This window comes from Lithobates pipiens, unplaced genomic scaffold (genome assembly GCF_037356315.1).
Source record: "Lithobates pipiens isolate NorthernLeopardFrog02 unplaced genomic scaffold, aLitPip1_a1.2 Scaffold_10, whole genome shotgun sequence".
Lineage (NCBI taxonomy): Eukaryota > Metazoa > Chordata > Amphibia > Anura > Ranidae > Lithobates > Lithobates pipiens.
The window spans coordinates 67581587-67605001 of NW_027507686.1; the positions used below are offsets into that span (position 1 = coordinate 67581587).

Sequence of the window (23415 nt, forward strand, 5' to 3'; positions counted from 1 at the left end):
ATACCATTTAGGATGTTATCAGTATAATTCAATACACTATTCAAATTTTAATCCATTTAATTTTTCTCACTATATCATAACAATAACGATATGTTGTTTTTATAGAATTTTATTTTTAGTGTCATTTGCATTTTTGTCTATACCTATTCAGTGTGTTTATACCAATGGATGTTCTCAGCATGTGATGACATGTCACACTATTGTGTTCTGTTGCACACCTAAAAAAATAAATAAAAAAATAAAATAAAAAAAGACTAATGTATGGAGTTAGCCACAGGGTACATTAGAGCATTGTATCTAAGGAATCCCTCTGGGGTATGGTCATCCTGGATGGTGAATCTAGGATGGGGTATTTTCCCTTTTGATGCTGCCTACAGAAGTTTCATGACAGAAGCCCTTTAAACATTCATGCCCAGGATGCTTCTCTTTTTCCTTCTTTAGTGTGTGCGGGGTCTGCTGACCACTCTTTCTAGTAGTCACGGCTGAGAGACAGAAGTTTCCCTTAAATTCTATTTAGACTGCATTCCACAGTACAGTACTGGTGCTACTGCACCTGCACATCTCTGCTTTATGTGCTACTTCTGCATCTACTGCGCCTGGCCCACCTCAGTTTCAACTGCGTTACTGCACGTGCCTGCCCCTTCCTCTTTCTGGATGCAACATTTTAAATGGCAGCTTCTCTTTGCTCTTAGTGGCACAGTACCATGGTTGTTACTGCATTACCTGGGTTTGCAAAGGCCTACAAGTTCTGAGGCATTTCCCTCTTCACACCTGAAGAGTACCTTTCTGGGGACGATATTTCCTAAGCATAGCAGATCCTAAGTGGAAGAGATGGACCTGCTAGCTCAGGCTAAGCTCTAATTTTTCTGTCTTGATTTCAGATTTCATGGACATTTATTGAGGCCATAGACAGCAGTGGTCACAGCCAAACCCCTTTCATTACACCTCCTTAACTGGTCTTCGATATTACCATTGAGCCAAACGTGCTGGTAGGTAAGGATGACCCCACCTCTTCTGAGGAATTTGATCAGTATGACAAGGTTAATGATACCAGAGCTACCCTAATTGATACTGTACCCCTTCTGCTGAGCATTTGAGTAGCCTGAGTTTGCTCACTCCAAGGTATCCAGTATGGGTTTGCTTCAATTATCCACACCAGACTTTCCTTGTCCGCTAGCTGATAGAGCCTGTCCTGTATAGGAACTGAAGATTTTTACTGCTCCATAATACTTCACTCAACCGTATCCTCTTAAGAAAAACTTTCCTACAATAGTAAGTTTTTTCAATGCCATCAATGACATTGCTATTTCTTGTCTTAACAAGACCCCCGTGTTCAAAGATCTGGTAGACAGAAGTTAGAAAGCCTCTTATAAAGCTTTTCCTTGGTGGGCCGCACAGTGCAATCTGCTGTTGCTTCTATGGCAGTCTGTCACATCATTGCTGTCCAGACTAAACAAATGGCCCAAAATCCTAATTCCATCCTAAAAAACATGCAAGAATTGCCTTGAAAGGTTTTCCTGTGAAGCCGAATGCATTTTTGGACCCTTCTTGGATAAGTCATCATCCGAAAATGGAAAGAGTATGGCACAACTGCAAGCCTACCAGGACATGGTCGTCCACTTAAACTGATAAGCCGGACAAGGAGATCATTAAGAGAAGCAGCCAAGAGACCATGGTAACTCTCGAGGAGCTGCAGAGATCCACAGCTCGCGTGAGAGATCTGTCCACAGGACAACTATTAGTTGTGCAATCCACAAATCTGGCCTTTATGAAAGAGTGTCAAAAAGAGCTATTGTTGAAAAAAAGCCATAAGAAGTCCTGTTTGCAGTTAGCAAGAAACAGCAAACATGTGGAAGAAGGTGCTCTGGTCAGATGAGACCAAAATTTTTACTTTTTGGTCTTAGTTTTCCACCACACATAGTGTTTTGCTTTAACACTGCACATCACCCTGAACACACCATCCCCACAGTAAAACATGGTGGCAGCAGCAGTGTGTTGTGGAGATGCTTTACTTCAGCAGGGACAGGGATGCTGATGAGAGTTGATGGGAAGATGGATGGAGCCAAATGCAGAGCAATCTTGGAAGAAAACCTGGTAGTCTGAAAAGGGCTTGAGACTGGGGGCGGAGGACAACAACCCTAAACATAAAGCCAGAGCTACAATGGAATGGGTTAGATCACCTGAAAATATTCTTAGCACCATATATATCGTGGCGTTCCCACCAACCCATATATAAATTGTCTAAAGACAGTGAAAATTTGGCTCCCATAGCTGCCCCGCATTTCTGAAGGAACCAGTCCCCATTAAAAGTAAAAAAATATGTGTCAGCAGGTATTGCAGAACATCCAGAACAAACAATCTGTGCTCAGTATTATAGTGAATGTCACGTTCCAGATAGACTGCAATCACTTATATTGCCTTCTCATGTGAAATACAGGCGAACAGACTAGAGGCATGCAATCCACAGTGAGCTGTTATTCCATGCCATGCCATCTACGATATTCAATAGATGATTTGTATCCTTTAAATAGCTAGGAAGACTAACTACTAAGGGTTGTAATACACTGTCCAACCGCTCTCCCAATTTGTCATGTACTGAGCCAATGCCAGCTCTCGAAAATTAGAAAAAATGGAAATTAATATAATATAAAGTTTTCTCTGCCCAGAGACATGAAGACCTTTTGGAATGAATCATGAATGGGACAATACACATTTTCATAATTGAATTTTCCCATTCATTTTTCTCTCTATTTCTGCTTTATGTAGATTTCTCATATATAACCGTTTTCAGTGTTTTGACATTTAATTATTTATACTGGTTTTTGTAGAGGATATTTCCTGACAATTATTTTAATATTTTATATCTCAGTTTATTACAAATTCTAAACTTGAAAACTGGTTGTGGTATCTTGGTCCAATATCTCGTTCCACAATGCCCGTTCTCCATTCACACATTCTTATATTATTATTATTATTATTATTATTATTATTATACATATAGGTATGTTTATAGAATTAAGTGAATGGGTTTTTTTTCTGGGCAGAGAAAACTTTATATTATATTAATATTAATTTTAATTTTTTCAATTTTTGTTTTCTTCAGTTTTTCTTGTTAGATATACACAGGTGGCAGCACAGTGGTGTAGTGGTTAGCACTTTCACCTAGCAGTAATAGGGTCGCTGGTTCAAATCCCGACCACGACACCATCTGCCTGGAGTTTGCATGTTCTCCCTGTGCCTGCGTGGGTTTCCTCCGGGTACTCCGGTTTCCTCCCACACTCCAAAGACATGCTGGTAGGTTAATTAGACCTTGTCTAAAAAAAAAATTGGCCTTAATATGTGTGTATGTGTATGTCAATGTTGTATGTGTTTGTAAGCGTGTCAGGACCTTACAGGGTAAAGGACCACACAAAGCCGCAGATGGACTCTGGTGGCAAGAAAGCGCCCTGAGGTGATTCAGTTCGCATAGGTAGCACTATACAAGTCATTCATTCACAGACACACACACACAGATATGTTTTTAAACATGTCAGTTGAAATGTCCCCTTTTTTTTGCACATGGTGCTACCTGAAACAGGTGTTTTTTGGGTGTAGCCCAATTTGGGTGATCACCTTAAATGCCTGTTTTTGTGAGCACTATCGATGTTGTGAACAAGCAAACTACATGTGAAACGCGTCAACTACAATGCCTGTGTCTGGCAAAACTTTGACAATGAATATATTCAAGCAAGATATTGGACTTCCAGTATGCGCCTATTTTTTGTTTGTTATTCCCCACCAGTGGATGTTTGGTGAAATTCACACTCGCTTTATAAATATTCTCAGTGACTGTGCTATGACAGCCCATTATTTCAGCTATTCTGTTTTATTCCTTTATTTTATCAAATCTTTTCTGGTCCGGGTAAAAAAAAGTTTTCTGGCATTGCCCCGGTCCTAGAGCTAGGACTGGGAGCAATACCAGTGACCACAAGTCTACAAGTGTGTTTACTAGACAGAAAACCTTATCGGTATTCTGTTTGAGTATTATTATTTATCTGTGTTATATTTTTCTTGTCTGGTGTTCTGCCAGACTTGATATCTACATTGACATTTTTTTATTGTATTTAGTAATGAACAGTAATAAACCCTGGCGCCTTACTGGCTATTATGCACCGTGCAGGACTTGGCAGGCTAAACAGACGTGTAAACGCAGACTGAGACATTAGCCTGGAATGGGCAAAGTTAAGCTGGTCATGGATTTCAGAGTATGGTTGCGCATATAGAAACAATCTTACAGTTTGAAGGTGGCTTTCAACAAAGCTTTAGGCAAACAATTTATGGTTGGGTAACCAAGCATTTATTTTTTATACTATGGAGCAGGAAGAAAGGAGGCGTTTTCTGACTTGTCGAGTACCTTTGTGTTTTCAGACCATAGCAATCCTCATCCAGTCTGACTGATCATGCCCCTCACTAGGGATGAGCCGAACACCCCCCGGTTGGGTTCGCACCAGAACTTTCGAACGGACCCAAAATTCGTACGAACGTTAGAACCCCATTGAAGTCTATGGGACTCGAACGTTCGATATTAAAAGTGCTAATTTTAACTGCTAATATGCAAGATACTGTCCTAAAAAGGGTTTGGGGACCTGGCTCCTGCCCCAGGGGACATGGGTCAATGCAAAAAAAAGTTTTAAAAACGGCCGTTTTGGCGGGAGCACTGATTTTAATGATGATTAAAGTGAAAAAAAAGTGAAATATTCCTTTAAATATGGTGCCTGGGGGGTGTCTATAGTATGCCTGTGAAGTGCCACGTGTTTCCCGTGTTTAGAACAGTCCCTGCACAAAATTACATTTAACGGAAATAACGTCATTTAAAACTGCTTGCGGTTTTAATGTTATATCTGGTTCCTGCAATATGGTTGAAAATCATTGAGAAAAATGGCATGGGTAGCCCTCCCTGCCCATTACCAGCCCCTTTGGGTCTTGTACGGATATTAAGGGGAACCCCGTACCCATATTAAAAAAAGGAAATACGTGTGGCCCCCAGGCCCTATATACTCAGAACAGCAGTATACAGGCGGTGTAAACAAGACAGGGACTGTGTAGATTTGTTGTGTTAAGTTGAATCTGTTTGTAATTTTCAACTGGTACATTTTTAAAGTGTAGCTCCAGTCAAAAAAACAATTTTTAAGCCTTTTGGAAAACATAGGGAAGGGTTATCACCCCTGTATAATTTGTTTTGCCGTCCGTCTTTTTTCATCTCAATTGCTGTTGTCTCCTTCCGTTTGCAAGTAGGAGATGTTTGTAAGTTGGATGTTTGAAAGTAGGGGCCTGCCCTATATGCTCTGCAGAAATGGCGGAACAAGGTGTTGGTTTTGCCACAACATTGTAAGCCCTCAAAGTGACTCTTGGTGGGCGCTGGAGCGCCCTGCTGTGAACGATTATATCAAGAATTGTAATTACATGCCATTGTTGAACAGTGGTAGAAAAATTGACCTTTGGTGGTTGTGGTGCTGGTGCCACAACACTATAAGTCCTCACAGTTACTCTGGGTGGGCACAGGAACGGGCCCTCCTGTGAAATATTATATCAAGAATTGTAATTACATGTCCCTGTTAAACAGGGGCTGAAAAATTGGGCCTTAGGCATTGGTGCTGGTGCCACGACACTGCAACTTCTCCCATATACTCTAGTTTTAGTGCAGGAATTAGCCCTGCTGCAAAGCATTGCATCAAAAATTGTAATTAAACGCCCCTGTTAAACAGGGGCAGAAAAATTGGGCCTTAGGCACTGGTGCCACGACACTGCAACCTCTCCCATATACTCTAGTTTTAGTGCAGGAATTAGCCTACCACTGACTGCAAGCTCTATTTAAAACGAGCAAGATAGCTAGCTATATAGATGGATATAGCGGTGTATACTGGGTTCAGAGCACGCAGACAGCACGCACAATCTCCTACCACTGACTGCAAGCTCTATTTAAAACGAGCAAGATAGCTAGCTATATAGATGGATATAGCGGTGTATACTGGGTTCAGAGCACGCAGACAGCACGCACAATCTCCTACCACTGACTGCAAGCTCTATTTAAAACGAGCAAGATAGCTAGCTATATAGATGGATATAGTAGTGTATACTGGGTTCAGAGCCCGCAGACAGCACGCACAATCTCCTACCACTGACTGCAAGCTCTATTTAAAACGAGCAAGATAGTTAACTATATAGGTGGATATAGCAGTGTATACTGGGTTCAGGGCACGCAGACAACAACCACTACAGAAGAGCAAGAATGAAAAATCGGCCGATAACGATCGGTGTATACTGTGTTGAAGGTACACAGAACACCCACTAACTCCTACAGACGCCAACACACTACACAAGGCCGCCGCACTGGCGGACTTATATAGTGGGCGTGTACTACACAGCCTGAGCTATGATTGGCCACAGGAGAGGGTATGATCAGGCATCTGAAGGCTCAACGGAACAGATCCTCTAAGGGAATCGGGTCCCTAAACATATATTCCAACCAATAAGAAATGGACATAGATCCAATAGGGATGATTGAAGGAAAGGGGGGGTTACCATGCCATCTCATAAAAGCTGAACCAGTCAGCTTGACTCACTCATGCCAGGTCAGAAATGGTGTGCAGAACAGAGCCGATGGAAGCTTTAGGGTCCCAAAAAGGGGGGCCAAAACCTGTGCATGTACTGTATCCCAAAGGTGAAGGAGTTTACATGTAAGGAGAAGCAGGGGAGAACCTCCTCTTAAGGCAGGTTTGATCCAGGGAAATGCTCGGAGGTGGCATGGGGAGATAGCCTGTGCTATAGATACCCACTGCTTAACAGAGCCGCTGTGGAACCAGTTGACCACACTGGTCAAAACTGCAGCGGCATGATACAAAAAATGCCCTGGGACTCCAGCTTTTCCCTTGGATTTCAAAAGAGAGAAAATTGTTATGCTGAGTCGCAGTTTCCAACTCCCACAGATAAAATTACTAAATGCCCTCTGTAGAGACTTAAAGCTTGTTTGCCTGTACTTCTCGTATGGATCACAGGAGTGCAGTTCATTCTGCACTCCTGTGATCCATTTTTGTCAGAGAGCGGGCTGAAGTCTGCTGTCTGCTGATGTCACAAAAGTCGGTCCAGGCTCCGCATCATCATGACCTTGGAGTCGGGGTCTGCCAGATCCCTGGAACAACACCCAGCTCAGCCTCTTGGCGAGCCGCTGAGAGGCTGAGCCAGCCGCCCCCTCCACCGCCCAGAGCTCCAGTGTGCGAGGATGGAGCAAAGCAGAGAGCTGTGACTGACAGTCATCAGCTCTATGCTCAGGGAGTTGTGAGAACCGAGTGATCAGTGGTGTTCAATCGCTCAGTTCTCAGTCTAGAGACACAGGGAGACAGATGCAGCATCGGACCAATGCTGCATCTACCTAGGTAAGTATGAATCTTAAAAAAAAGAGAAAACCGTACTTCTCTTTTAAAGAATGAACGTGGGACTGCAATAGGGATTGTCTGAAAAATATATAAGAAACTTGGAACGCTATCTATTTTTAAAATGTTAATTCTTCCAAACCAAGAAGAAATAGTATGGTCATGTGACCTAAGGTCAGTAAGGGTCCTATGTAAAAGGGGAGTGTAACTCAATACATACAATTGAGTAAGATTAGTGGGAATATAAATTCTCAGATATTTAATAGAGTACAGATCTTACAAGAAAAATTATTGCTGAGGTGTTAGGCTTGAGATGGGGTTAACGAAATATTAAGAATGTATAATTAATTTAGGCAGGTTAACCTTGATATTTATTTATAGTCGGAAACCGTGAAATTCCTGCAACACAGACTGCATTGAAATATAAGGATTGGTAACATAGCAAAAAAATCATCTATGAAAAGAGAGATTTTGACTTCCTGTGCTCATAAGATTATAACCAAAATAGATGGATTATTTGGGATAGTGACTGCCAGATGTTCCATCGCCAGGACATACAACAGAGGGGATAAAGGGCAAACCCGTCGGGTTCCATTAATTATAGAGAAGCTCGGTGTCAAAGAGCCATTAATGCAGACCCTAGCGTTTGCTTTGGAATTTTCTGTAATAAGGAAGGTCCTACACCTACATGTATGTTTCTCTAAGAAATACAAAGCTGATCCGATTAAATGCCTTCTCATCTAAAAGACAAGACGTGGCGTTTGCTACTTGGGCATGGTTCATAAGTAACAAAGTTTTGAGAGTGGGATCCCTCACCTCCCTATCCTGAACAAACCCACCTGGTCTGTGGTTATAAGCATAGGTAAGAGGCTTCAGTCAGGCGATTTCAAGGTTTGAGACAAAAATTGGGTATCGTCAGATATTGAATTAAAGACCTTTAGTAAAAATAGTGCAAGGTGTTCCTTATAAGTTTTTTAAAATGTGGGGGTGAACCCTTCTAAGCCTGGGCTTTTATCAGAGGCCACGGCAGCCAAAAGCTCTTCCATGGTGAATGAATAATCAAGAGAGTCCCTTGTGGTGTTCTCTAAATTAGGGAGAGCTTTGTCCACAATGTCACAAAGGTGTCGAGCATAGACGTCAGAATCTGCAGAGAAAGCAGATAAGTTATACAAAGATGAGGAAAATTCCCAAAAGGTCTCAGGGAGTAAGGAAGATCGTGTAGAAGTAAAGTCGCCCTGCGTTTCCTAGTACTGGGAATGTAGGTTTGCGAAGTACGCGGGTAAAAGGGAGCGAGCCAAAAGTCTACAACTTTTGTTCCTGTACTTATATCTCCTGAGAGAGAGATCTGCTTCCAGTAATTGTGATAGGCAATGTCATATAGTTGTAGGAGAGATGATCTACAAGAGGGAATACTGGCCATCAGTTCAGTTGAAGGAACATATTTATGTTGATTTTCCAAAGAGTGAAGTTTAAGAAGTATATTCTGTATAGCCTGGGAATACTCATTTTTTTATTTTTTTTTAAGTTGGGCACTATAATGAATAAAGGCCCTTCTTTAGGACAGCTTTTAAAGCCTCCCACTGTGTGGGTAAAGAGGTCTCTTCACTCGATCAAACAAGAAATTACAAATGGTATCTATTACTGCTTGATTGCAGATCAGGTCTGCTAGCAAAGAGTTATTACAGAGCCAAGTTCATTTGGTTCGCTGTACTTGAAGAACATACATAGTGGAAAATATAGGAGAATGGTCAGACCACAGGAAGGAACCAATATCCACTGAGGGCTTCCATTCCAAAACATTGTGATTGGAGAACACATAGTCCAATCGACTATATGAGTGATGAGCCAAAGAAAAATAGATACACACTCCCTACACACAGCTTATATGTAAATTCAAGTCTACAGGCTTAGAAAATTCACTTTGTAAATGGATAGAAAACTGTTTAAAAGACCGTATTCAGAAAGTGGTGATCAATGATTCATATTCTGAATGGTCTAAGGTTATTAGTGGTGTACCCCAAGGGTCAGTGTTTAAACACATTTATAAATGACATTGAGTTTGAGATTAAGATTTTCACTGCCAGGTCCAGGGGTTTCACGCACAACCCGGTGGCTGCGTTGTCCCAGATTGCCATCAAACACTCCCAGTATTGGCGAACCCCACCATGTATTCCGGGCTCTGCTTTCCCATCTGCAGGCCTGGGACCAACATGGTGGATGCTGGCAGGTGGAGGGGAGGGAGAAAAACAGACACACGCTTGCTTTCCCCCCCCTTCTTGCTGTGACCTGGAAAGCGACATCTATGACGTCACTTCCAAGTCAGTCTCTCGGTGTCCATGGGTAGCATAAAAGCATAGCATAAAGTTACACCCAAGAACATAAAATCCCCCCCCCAAAAATTTTTTGAGGCCCCCACCCCCCCATATACATATGTATGAACATAAATGCAGGGGTCAGGGGTGCCTATACATGAAAACATTGATTCCTATACACATTTTATATATCGCTGCGCATGCCGGAGTGAAAGCAATAATTCTAGCACAAGGCTTCCTCTTTAAAACCAAACTGATGACCTAAAGGGGGCTTTTCAAGCGTCGCCTATAGAAAAAATAGGGTACCGAAGTTTGTCGCTATGTCACGGGCGCAGACAAATTTATGGTTTGGCATGTTGGGTATCTCTTTACTTGGTGTAACCTTGTCTTGTATATTTGACAAAAAATGTGAGTAGTTTATTGCATTTATTTGCCCCAGAATTCACTTTAGTGTATTTTTTGTATTTTTTGGATGTTTCCGTTTTTTTGGATGATTTCATTCCTTGTAATAGAATAAAATTAAATTTTATTACATTTTTTTAAAAAGTGAAAAATTAAATAAAATCAAGTAAAATAAATAAGAAAAAAAACATTTTTAACACGGCCCGTCCCGACAAAATCGCGCTCAGAAGCGAACGCATACGTGAGTAGCACCCGCATATGAAAACGGTGGTCAAACTACACATGTGAGGTGTTGCCGCTATAGGTAGAGTGAGAGCAATAATTCTAGCCGTAGACCTCCTCTGTAATGCAAAACATACAACCTGTAGAATTTTTTAAACATTGCCTATGCAGATTTTTTAGGGTAAAAGTTTGACGCCATTCCACGAGTAGGCGCAATTTTGAAGCGTGATGTGTTGGGTATCAATTTACTCGGCGTAACATTATTTTTCACAATATAAAAAAATTGGACTAACTTTGCTGTTTTATTTTTTTTTTATTCAAAAAAGTGATTTTTTTTCCAAAAAAAGTGCACTTGTAAGACCGCTGCGCAAATATGGTGTGAAAAAAAGTATTGCAATGACTGCCATTTTATTCTCTAGGGTGTTAGAAAAAAAACAATATATAATGTTTGGGGGCTCTAAGAAATTTTCTAGCAAAAAAAACTGTTTTTAAAAAAATTTCAAAACGAGGCTAGTCCTTAAGTGGTTAAAACATAATCGAATTATATATTTGGTTAAACTAAACACCGTTTTCTAATTTTATCTGCAGGCATCTCTCGCAGTGTGACAGAACACTGCGTCTATCACACGAGCTGATCTAGGAGGAGGGCGGGACTTTTCTCACAGCACGGCCAAAGTTTTCACACTCAGCTCGGAGACACACAGCGGGAGATGCCTACAGACTGTGTATGATGTATAGTGGAGGAGGAGGGAGCAGAGCGTTGCATGCCACAGCTTGGCCCAAAGCGGCCCCAGGGCAGGCAGCCTACCTATCCAAAGAATTTTGATCGATCAAAATTTTTTTACGATTATATATATATATATATATATAGACACAGTGAGTAACTGACAAAAGTGAGTACACCCCTCACATGTTTGTAAATATTTAATTACATCTTTTCATGTGACAACGCTGAAGAAATGACACTTTGCTACAATGTAAAGTAATGAGTGTACAGCTTGTATAACAGTGTGAATTTGCTGTCCTGTCAAAATAACAACACACAGCCATTAATGTCTAAACTGCTGGCAACAAAAGTGAGTTAAAATGTCTAAATTGGGCCCAATTAGCCATTTCCCTCCCTGGTGGCATGTGACTCATTAGTGTTACAAGGTCTCAGGTGTGAATGGGGAGCAGGTGCGTTAAATTTGGTGTTGCCTCTCACTCTCTCATACTGATCACTGGAAGTTCAACATGGCACCTCATGGCAAAGAACTCTCTGAGGATCTGAAAAAAAAGAATTGTTGCTCTACATAAAGATGGCCTAGGCTATAAGAAGATTGCCAAGACCCTGAAACTGAGTTGCAGCACAATGGCCAAGACCATACAGCAGTTTAACAGGACAGGTTCCACTCAGAACAGGCCTCGCCATGGATTGACCAAAGAAGTTGAGTGCATGTGCTCAGCGTCATATCCAGTGATTGTCTTTGGGAAATAGATGTATGAGTGCTGCCAGCATTGCTGCAGAGGTTGAAGGGGTGGGGGGGTCGACCTGTCAGTGCTAAGACCATACGCTGCACACTGCATCAAATTGATCTGCATGGCTGTCGTCCCAGCCCCAGGAAGCCTCTTCTATAGATGATGCACAAGAAAGCCCGCAAACCGTTTGCTGAAGACAAGCAGACTAAAGACGTGGATTATTGGAACCATGTCTGATGAGACCAAGATAAACGTATTTGGTTCAGATGGTGTCAAACATGTGTGGCAGCAAACAGGTGAGGAGTACAAAGAAAAGAGTACCTTGCCTACAGTCAAGCATGGTGGTGGGAGAGTCATGGTCTGGGGCTGCATGAGTGTTGCCGGCACTGGGGAGCTACAGTTCATGAACCATGAATGCCAACATGTACTGTGACATACTGAAGCAAAGCATGTTCCCCTACATTCGGAGACTGGGCCACAGGGTAGTATTCCAACAAAATAACAACCCCAACCATGCCTCCAAGATGACCACTGCCTTGCTAAAGAAGCTGAGGGTAATGCCGCGTACACACGATCGGAAATTCGGCCAGCAAAAGACGATGAGAGCTTTTGGTCAGAAAATACGACCGTGTGTATGCGCCCTCTGACTTTTGCTGGCCGAATTCCAGCCAGCAAAAGATTGAGAGCATGTTCTCAATTTTTCGGTCGGAAAATGTTCCGATCGTAAACTCCGATCGTCTGTAGCTATTCCAACACACAAAGTTCCTATGCATGCTCGGAAACAATTTGACGCATGCTCGGAAGCATTAAACTTAATTTTCTCAGCTCATCGTAGTGTTGTATGTGTATGCCAAGCTTGAGCAGAATTCCGTCTGAAAAACCATCCAAGATTTTTCTGATGGAAAATCTGCTCGTGTGTACGTGGCATAAAGGTGATGGACTGGCCAAGCATGTCTCCAGACCTAAACCCTATTGGGCATCTGTGGGGCATCCCCAAATGGTAGGTGAAGGAGTGCAAGGTCTCTAACATCCACCAGCTCTGTGATGTCATTATGGAGGAGTGGAAGAGGATTCCAGTGGCAACCTGTGAAGCTCTGATGAACACCATGCCCAAGAGGGTTAAGACAGTGCTGTCAAATAATGGTGGCCCCTCAAAATATTGACACTTTGGAACCAATTTTGACATTTTCACTTATCAGTGGTTTCAACATTAATGGCTGTGTTGTGTTATTTTGAGGGAACAGAAAATTTACACTGTTATACAAGCTGTACACTCACTACTTTACATTGTAGCAAAGTGTCATTTCTTCAGTATTGTTACATGAAAAGATATAATAAAATATTTACAAAAATGTGAGGGGTGTACTCACTTTTCTGAGATACTGTGTATGTATATATATATGTGTGTGTGTGTGTGTGTGTGTGTGTATGTGTGTATATATATATATATATATATGTGTATATATAAATATAAATATATATATATATATATATATATATAAATATTTTTAACTATTGTTTCCTCTATATTGTATTTCCCAGCAGTGTTTGATGCTTGATATATGTAATCATTTTTTAACCATGCCTAGACTGGTTGTTTCTGTACAGGCTTTTTTTTTTTATTTGCTGGCCCAAAATGTATATATTTTATTATAAAATGTCTAGCCATACTGCTGCTTAGTCCCATAGCCACCTGATATGTTTAAATTGCTGCCAAGAACAATTCTCCCCTAGGCCTGTAGAAGGAGTAAGAGCTCCGAGCGTGTAGCCTGTACTGTTTCTCTGTTCCCGTCCATCCGGTGACATCACTTCTGCCCATGTTCCACGCTAGTTTTACTTCCTGGTTGCCACAGGATGCTTATGGAGCCTGCAATCGAATGATACAACCCCGCTGCTGATGCCATAACGATGGATTGATTGGAACTATATCTCTTCCACCTACTGATCTTGATACTTACTTGCATTATGTATGTACATTTTAACCTATTAGGGCTATTCCCGTTCCCTACCCCAATGGGGTTTGCCCATAGTGTCACTTATCACATTGATCCTGAGCTCCACCCCTATGATCCCCCATGGCTAGTGACGATTCAATAACCTTCGCTTCCTTTAATTGTAGAGGTTTCAACACACCCGAGAAGCGGAGCCAGACACTTTACCATTTTCACAAAAAGCGTACGAAAATTCTGCTGCTTCAAGAAACACACTTTCGCGCTGGAGCTATTCCAGCACTGCGCAATAGGTATTACTCGCAATGGTTTCACAGTGTTAACTCGCAGGCCAAATCCAAGGGGGTATCTGTTGCCTTTCATAAATATTTTAACCCGGAGGTTCTGGACTCTCTCATAGATGACTCGGGTCGCTATGTATTTTTGAAACTGAAACTAAACGATTTTCTTTTCACAGTAGCTAACATCTACGTGCCGAACGTGGGCCAGGCTCGGTTCCTCTCTTCAGTCCTCACCAGACTATCCTCCTTTGGAGGGTCGGCTTTCATTGTTGGAGGTGATCTCAATATTGTCCTCTCCCCATCTGCAGACACATCCTCGGGTAAGTCTTCTGTTCCTTATTCCACCTTGACACGTATTAAATCACTCCTCCATTCCTCCCATCTGGTGGATGCCTGGCAAGTCCAGCATCCTACAGAAAGGGATTACAGTTATTTCTCAGTTTCACACAACTCCTACAGTAGATTGGACCACTTTCTCATATCGCAATCACTTCTAGACACGCCTCTCCAAACGGCGATTGGTAACCTCCTATGGTCCGACCATGCCCCCATCTATCTGACTCTGGTCCGTCCCCCTGTTGCCCGCCGGGGGGCGAGCTGGAGACTTAGCGACAATCTGCTGCAGGACACCGTGTGCGTAGCGGATGTCTCTAAAGTCATTAAAGATTTCTTAGGTGACCACTCCACTGACACAACCTCCCCTTTGAACCAATGGGACACACTCAAATGTGTGATCCGGGGTACCCTTATACAACACGGCTCCCGCCTTAAGAAGGCCCGAGCTCATGACATACGCAAACTCCTTTCTACCATAGCGGACCTTGAACCCCTTCATAAAGAACTGGACCGTACGGTTTTTGTCCAGCTTTCCAACGCATGCAGAGACTTACTCCAGCTCCTAGACGCGCGCTCCCTAATCGCCAGGGATAAAGCGCGGAACCACTTCTACTCCCTAGCGAACAAATGTGGTAAGCACCTGGCTAGAATTATTCACCCTAGACCCCCGCGACATTCTATCCCCTTTATCGTCCAATCGGATCATAAGAAAACATTTAACACCTCTGGGATATCTGACTCCTTCAGGCAATATTACTCACAGCTTTATAACCTTTCGCGTGCAACCCCTTCCGATCGGTCCCCCCCCCTCTCCCGACCCCACACAGGATTATATTATGGAGACTGCTTTACTCACTATTGACGATGCAGACGCGACATCCCTAGATGAGCCCCTAATTACTTCTGAATTTTTGCAGGCCATCAAAGCCCTTAAAGTGGGAAAATGCCCGGGTCCTGACGGCTTTACACCCCGGTTCTACAAGACTTTTGCCCCCCAACTTGCACCCCTTCTGACAAAGGCCTTTAACTCGGTAGACAGTCTTAACCTCCCCTCCAAGGAATCTTTATCTGCCAACATCTCTATTATCCCTAAACCAGGCAAGGGCCCATCCCAGTGCAGCAGCTATCGGCCCATATCCCTACTCAACATAGATATTAAGCTATTTGCGAAAGTTCTGGCTACCCGTCTGTCCCCTTTACTGCCTAAAATTATTCATAATGATCAAGTGGGGTTTGTCCCTGGCAGAGAAGCGAGGGACAACACCAACAAGACGATACATCTCATCTCCCTGATCCAACGTAAAGGCCTGAAAGCTTGCCTCTTATCTTTTGACGCTGAAAAAGCCTTCGATAGGGTTAGCTGAAGGTTTCTACAGCTGTCTCTAGAACAACTTGGCCTCGGAGCTCCCTTCATCTCTAAAGTTATGTCCCTATATGCACGACCCTCAGCTACGGTCCTAGTCAACGGTACCACATCAGCCCCCTTTGACATTGCAAACGGTACCCGACAGGGCTGCCCCCTGTCCCCCCTCCTCTTTGTCATCATCATTGAACATTTGGCCTGTGCCATACGACAAAACCCCTCCATTCTTGGTATTCAAACTCCATCTGCACATCACAAACTTTCCCTGAATGCTGATGACCTCCTTGTGTATATTCAGAATCCACACATCTCCCTGCCATCCCTACTCAGAGAATTTCAACGTTTCGGTATCCATAGTAACTTTAAGATCAACATTGCTAAGACAGAAGCCCTCAACATATCCCTCACCCCCTCCACACTGTCCCTTCTAAAATCCAACTTCTCATTTAAATGGCAGACCAAGGAGATCTCTTACCTAGGGGTCATTATACCCTCCAACCTAGCTAATTTGTTTTCCCTGAATTATATTCCCCTGCTTAACCGTATACGGAAGGACCTTGAGGAGTGGGGGGGATCTCCCTTGCCCTGGTTCGGACGGATTAATATCCTAAAGATGGACACTCTACCCAAGTTCCTGTATTTATTTCAAACAATCCCCATCCACGTCCCCAAATCATTTTTTATCTCCCTACGTTCGCTAGCCATCAGATTCATGTGGAACAGGGGCCTCCCCAGAGTTAAATTTAAACTGCTTGCACTTCCGAAGACTATGGGAGGAACAGGCCTCCCTGATTTTGAGACTTACCATACAGCTGCTCATATGACTCGCATCATAGAATGGTTCCCCCGTCCTCCCTGCAAGGCCTCGCTGACCGTTGAACAGGACCTTTCTCCTGTAGATCTCCAAGCTCTTCTATGGGGTTACAAACGGGACTACTCTCGTATGACATCCTTATCCCCACTGACTTTGGCCTCCTTGAAGCTGTGGTATAAGACAGGGCTAAACACCACCCTCTCCTCTGATCCGGGCCCCCTGACGTCCCTCTTTGACCATCCTGCTTTACCACAAAGTACAGGGGCAGCCTCCCTAGGATCCTTTAAGCGTACGGAGTGGCCGCAAGCTTGCACATTTGTACATCCTTCTCAGGGGACCCGGTCCCCCTGGCAGACTCCGGAGATTGGCTCACGGCCCTACAGGTGTCCACATTTACCAAACGCCTACACTCCTCCTCTCAAATACATTGCAAGCTTACCAACTTCGAGGAACTGTGCTCGCTCCCAGAAACTCCCAAACACCTACTATCCTCCTTATATAACTTACTGCAGACTTTAGCACATGATCAACTCCCACATTACACTAGGCTGTGGTCTGCGGATTTGGGTGAAGACATCTCTGTGCCGGAATGGCAAACCTCTTTTCATTTCACACATAAGTCAACCATCTCCTGCTACTCTCAAGAAAAGAACTACAAGCTACTGTCCAGATGGTACAGAGACCCTGCTACTTTACACAAAATCTTCCCGTCTACACCAGCCACCTGCTGGCGCTGTGAAGCTTCAGTCGGAACTTATATACATGTCTGGTGGGACTGTGAGAGGATCCGCCCCTTCTGGACACAGGTTTTTGAATGTTATAATCTTTTAGCTGATACTCCGGTTCCTATCTCTCCGAAAATTACATTACTCTGAATACTGCCCGGGTCTATTAAATCGCAGAGACAAAGATTGCTCCATTTTTTTATGTCCTCTGCTATGCAACTAATACCTGCTTATTGGAAGACGACGAATACTCCCCCATTGTCACGGTGGGTATCAATTATGAATGACACCATGAGAATGGAGGAGATGTTGGCACTGGACAATGATACTTACACCAAATTTATATCTCAGTGGTCGATCTGGCTCCGCTTCTCTTCCTCTGACACCTTAATGAACCAAATCCTGAACGCATAGGGACGCTGTGGGCTCTCTTACCCTACCCCCTTACCCATATCCTTTCCCCTCCCCCCCCCCCTTACCTCCCCTCTCCTCTCTTCTTGCTATTCAGCTTTCCCCTCTACCACTTTGTTCCTCTTTATTTTGCTCCTCTCTTCCCTTTCCTCTTCTCTCTTTCTTTCTGTCTTCTTTATGCTATTGATTAAACATTCTCTCATGTAGTAACCCATGAGTATTTCTCACTACTGTGGCCTCATGGATCGGAGAACAGGCCGTCTTCCCTACTCTCCAAGCTTCCCGACAGGGACTGGCTGTGGTTATTAGCCGGCCCCCCGTAAATGTAATCCTGTTACTGTTCCTGCTTGCATTTGCCTCATGATGGTTACTGTTTTATTGTTTGCACTTGAAATGTTTCAATAAAAATATTTTCAACACTAACCTATTAGGGCTGGCAATGTAGTATAAAATGAAAACTTCACCCAAATATGCAAGATTTTACCCTGATTAGAAGCTAAACATATACACTGTAAGATGTAACCAAGGATTGTATGTTTGACAATTCAATAACCAAAGTATACTGTGATTCATGTATGATTATATTGTGTTTCTTGAGCAATAAATACCTTTTGATTAAAATAAAAAGAAAAATGTACTGATCTGGCACTTCTTTCTCTCCCGCCTTCTGATTTCTCACACGAGAAACTTACTCTTACTCTAAGGATAGATGCTGCTATCTATCTACTCTCATCAACTCCTTTCTACATGAACGTTAATTATTGGACTGTTTATGTATATACCGCATGAACTAATTGTTAATATCTTGGGACTCCCTGTATGCTAACTCAGCTATTGATCTTGCGCCAGTCTATTGCCTTTTTTCATTTTCAGAAGACCACCAATGACAACTTCAGGGTTTCCTTTGGTACAAATGTGGGTCTGCTGTAGGCTCATTCACACAATTATAGCAAATCTAAAGGGAAGCATGCATAAGTACATTTTTTGTTGTTGTATATATTTTTAACTTTGACCCTTTGGACCTTCCCTATCTATGTCCCTTGGTGAGACCTGTTGGGAATTATATTAGAAAAAACTTTTTGAAACCATCTTTTTACAGGTCTACGCACATGCCTATAATCCTAATGGGGATCCATTTGAATAGCTTAACTGTTGAACAATTTAAAGTTGGAGTAAACACCCATAGTTAATAACTACCTATAGGTAATCCTATAATAAGGCTTACCTATAGGTAAAGTAAATATCTCCTAAATGTGCACCATTTAGAAAATATTTACTTGTGAATGGGCCAGTGACGTCACTGGCGCATGCACTCTAAAGGGATGGCATGCCTGTGCCGTTCCTTCAGAGTCCTGTGCAGTGATTAGCGGCTACCGTGCGCATGAGTGGGATTGATGTCATTGCAGCGCGATGGGTTTACGCTGTGTGCAGATGTGGCTCACAGCAGGGGTCCGGTGCTTCCCTGTTCTCCATTTCGGGACTGAATCAGGCCCAAATTTTTGCCTGAATTCAGACCTGAAACTGAGCCAAAGACACACAGGGCCCTTGAGCAATGTGCTCTGCGGCCTCCCCAGTGGTGTGAAAACCAGCTCCATTGAGAGACGGTTACAGTCTGCTGTCATGCAAATTCGGTGCGGGGAATTGACTCCCTAACAGAAAATGCCAGCAAATTCATCTACACATTCCCGATGCCCCATGTCCTTCGCCTACCCACATATGTCCGTGACACAACAGATGTGCTCAAGCACATCGAGGGGATTGTGACCTCAGAATGCCCTGCTCTTGGCAATTGACATTGAGGCATTGTATTCTAGCATTCCCCACAAGCAGGGTATCCGAATGGCTGGTACCTTCCTGATGGAGCAAGACCAGAATACTTGACCTCTAAGCATCTTCATTTTGAAATTATTGAAATTTATTTTGACTAAAAAGTACTCTATCTATATGGATCAAATGTATCTGCAAACACAGGGTATGGCTATCGGTACGTCCTGTGCACCCTCCTATGCCTATACCTCTTCTTAGGGGGATGGGAGAGAACAGTGTTTGCAGATGAATCACTCCAACCCTTCTTGAACAGGTCCTTTGCTGGCACAGATTTATTGATGACCTGTTCCTAATCTGGACAGGATCAGAAAGATCTCTGATTGAATTTATTGAGTTGCTGAATATAAATGATTTCAACCTTCGCTTTACCCTCAGTTATGATCCCAGCAGTGTCCCATTCCTTGATTTGAGAATTATTAACACAAAAATATAGCTTGGAACAATCTTGACTGTTATCTGAAAGTGATTATAAGTACGTAGACTGAGCCCTGGAAGGCATACAAATGCAACATTACAGAAGCCACAGATCAAAGTTAACACAGTCTACACCATTTAAAGAATGTTATCTTTTCATATTTGTAAAGACAGCCAAGATGAAGATGCACCCCCCACCCAGAGGGGAGAGTAAATACACTTACCAGAATGCGTGGACCCTATTGCCAGTAGTGATGGATGAACTTCTGACGGGACGTTTTGCGAACCGCGAACGCGGCCGATAGTTTGCGAACCGTAACGTTCATGGCGTGCCCCATTGACTTCAATGGGAGGCGGACTTTACAAACCTACAGGTCAAATTTACAGCCACAAAATAATTACTAGCTGTGCACACATAGTCCCACCACATGGCCAATGACATAACACATGTATGAGGTGAATCTGGGATCGACAACTACAAGCATTCTTTTTTTATATGTGAAATTGTGACAATTCAGGACTGTGGAGCGCATGAAGGCAATGGAGGAGAGGGAAGGTCAGGGTAGTCAAAGAAGAGGGTGCAGGAGATGATCACCAGCACCGTGATATAGAGGACTGACACCTGTACCGTGATAGAGTGATCTGACACCAGCACCGTGATAGAGAGCACTGACATCAGCAGCGTGACATACAGCAATGACACCTGCACCGTGATAGAGTGATCTGACACCAGCACCGTGACATACAGCAATGACACCTGCACCGTGATGGAGTGAACTGACACCAGCACCGTGATGGAGTGAACTGACACCAGCACCGTGATAGAGAGCACTGACATCAGCAGCGTGACATACAGCAATGACACCTGCACCGTGATATACAGCACTGACACCAGCGCCGTGATATACAGCACTGACACCTGCACCGTGATAGAGTGATCTGACACCAGCACCGTGACATACAGCAATGACACCTGCACCGTGATGGAGTGAACTGACACCAGCACCGTGATGGAGTGAACTGACACCAGCACCGTGATAGAGAGCACTGACATCAGCAGCGTGACATACAGCAATGACACCTGCACCGTGATATACAGCACTGACACCAGCGCCGTGATATACAGCACTGACACCTGCACCGTAAGCAGCACCAGGAGTAAGTCAGCATAGCACAGGGATGGTGGGAGCCCCTCATAATGAGCATAGCACAGGGATGGTGGGAGCCCCTCATAATATGCACAGCAGAGGTACAGCCCCAGGAGGAAGTCAGCACAGCACAGGGATGGTGGGAGCCCCTTATTATAAGCAGCCCCAGGAGGAAGTAAAGTATGTGCAAGTATTTTATACGTGTATTACACAACTATATACTGCACACCAAATAGTGCACCTATACCAGTCCTTAAGGACCTTTGTGGAACTAGTAGGTTGTGATTAGCAGACTGTACCTCAGTCCCTATACTGATAAAGGACTGCTGCAGAATAGGGCAGCAGTCAGCAGTAGTGCACCTCAACCCTATATATTGTGGACCTATACCAGTCCTTAAGGATTAGCAGACTGTACCTCACTCAAACATATATACTGTAGTACACTATACCTTACCAGTCCTTATAAGGACCTTTGTGGAACTAGTAGGTTGTGAATAGCAGACTGTACCTCACTCAACCCTATAAAACTCTAGTACGCTATACCTTGCCAGTCCTTAGAAGGACCTTTGTGGAACTAGTAGGTTGTGATTAGCAGACTGTACCTCACTCAACCCTATAAAACTCTAGTACGCTATACCTTGCCAGTCCTTAGAAGGACCTTTGTGGAACTAGTAGGTTGTGATTAGCAGACTGTACCTCACTCAACCCTATATACTGTAGTACACTATACCTTACCAGTCCTTAGAAGGACCTTTGTGGAACTAGTAGGTTGTGATTAGCAGACTACCTCAGTCCCTATACTGATAAAGGACTGCTGCAGAATTGGGCAGCAGTCAGCAGTAGTGCACCTCAACCCTATATATTGTGGACCTATAACAGTCCTTAAGGATTAGCAGACTGTACCTCACTCAACCCTATATACTCTAGTACGCTATACCTTACCAGTCCTTAGAAGGACCTTTGTGGAACTAGTAAGTTGTGATTAGCAGACTGTACCTCAGTCCCTATACTCATAAAGGACTACTGCAGCAGAAGGGCAGCTGTCAAGTATAATATTCTTTCTATATTTGGAAGAAAGAATATTATACGTGTACAACCCTATTACCATACCAGTCCTAAAAAGGACCTTTGTGGACCTAATAGTAACAGATACTGATTAAACTGACTGTCCCTCACTGCCACACACAGCTTCCTGTCTGTCCCTATTTAAACTGACAAAACACAGGCTGCTGCAACAATAACTTGAATAGCACTCAAAACTATATCCTGTACTATTACACCATACCAGTCCTGAAAAGGACTTTTGTGGACCTAATAGTAACAGCTAATGATTAAACTGACTGTCCCTCTCTGCAACACACAGCGTCCTATCTGTCCCTCTCTCTGCACTGACAAAAGACAATCTGCTGCAACAATGACTTGAATAGCAGTGCCTCAAACCTATATCCTGAACTACACCTATACCATACCAGTCCTTAAAAGAACTTTTGTGGACCTATTAGCTAGCGATTTGGGTCACTGCAGTCTCTCCCTGCTCCACACAGCAACCTCTCCCTATAGTGACAGTAGAAAGAATGTAAAATGGCTGCCGGATCGGGTCTATTTATAAGTTAGGGGGAATGTCCATGTGCTGTAATGTCTCAATTGGCTGTCCTGTACCACATGATGGATGTGTCATAGGTCAAAGTTTTTTTACACAGTAAACACGTAAGTCCGCCGGGCGAACAGCGGCAATAGTCCGCCGATCGGGCGGACCGAGAACAGCCGAAATTCGCCACGAACTGACCGCCGGGCGAACCGTTCGGCCATCCCTAATTGCCAGTGGCAAAGAGTCAAACAAGCATAAGGATGGAAACAATAGAATGATGATCCAGAGAGCATTCTCTGAAGATCTGTCACCAGGATATTCCACTACGTTCAATACCATTGGTAAATCTTGGACTCCACAGTTCATAAAAATAGACGGCCTCCCCATAGTGTAAAACCATTCCTCACAGAATTTATTAAAAGGTAGAAAACTTACATCAGAGAAATGGTTTTACACTATGTGCCTTCTATTTTTTATGAACTGTGGAGTCCATGATTTAACTAAAGGGGTTGGACGTAGTGGAAAATCCCGGTGACGGATCTTCAGTGACTGTTCACTGCATGTGGTCTCCCTACAGCTGTTTCTCCCATTACTGATTACCAAGCCTTGTTTTGCACTGTGTTTCCATGTGGAGGTGACCATCTTTGTAGAGGTAGGGGATTGCCTTCTCATGGTAGAGCCTCCAGCAAGGAGAACAGTGAGAGGAACACTAGTCCAGGGCCAAATTAACATAGGGGCTATTGGAGCTGTAGCTCC

The 23415-nt window shown here is 43.3% G+C and overlaps 1 protein-coding gene across 1 annotated transcript in view; it reads right to left on the reverse strand.

Moving 5' to 3' along the window:
- The window catches only part of LOC143925418 (sodium/calcium exchanger 1-like), a 72106-nt gene that overhangs the window by 24844 nt on the left and 23847 nt on the right, over window positions 1-23415 (reverse strand). The window contains exon 2 of the mRNA XM_077449974.1: window positions 8403-8553. Coding sequence (XP_077306100.1) covers window positions 8403-8553 — 151 coding nt within the window. The remainder of the gene's footprint in view (window positions 1-8402; window positions 8554-23415) is intronic.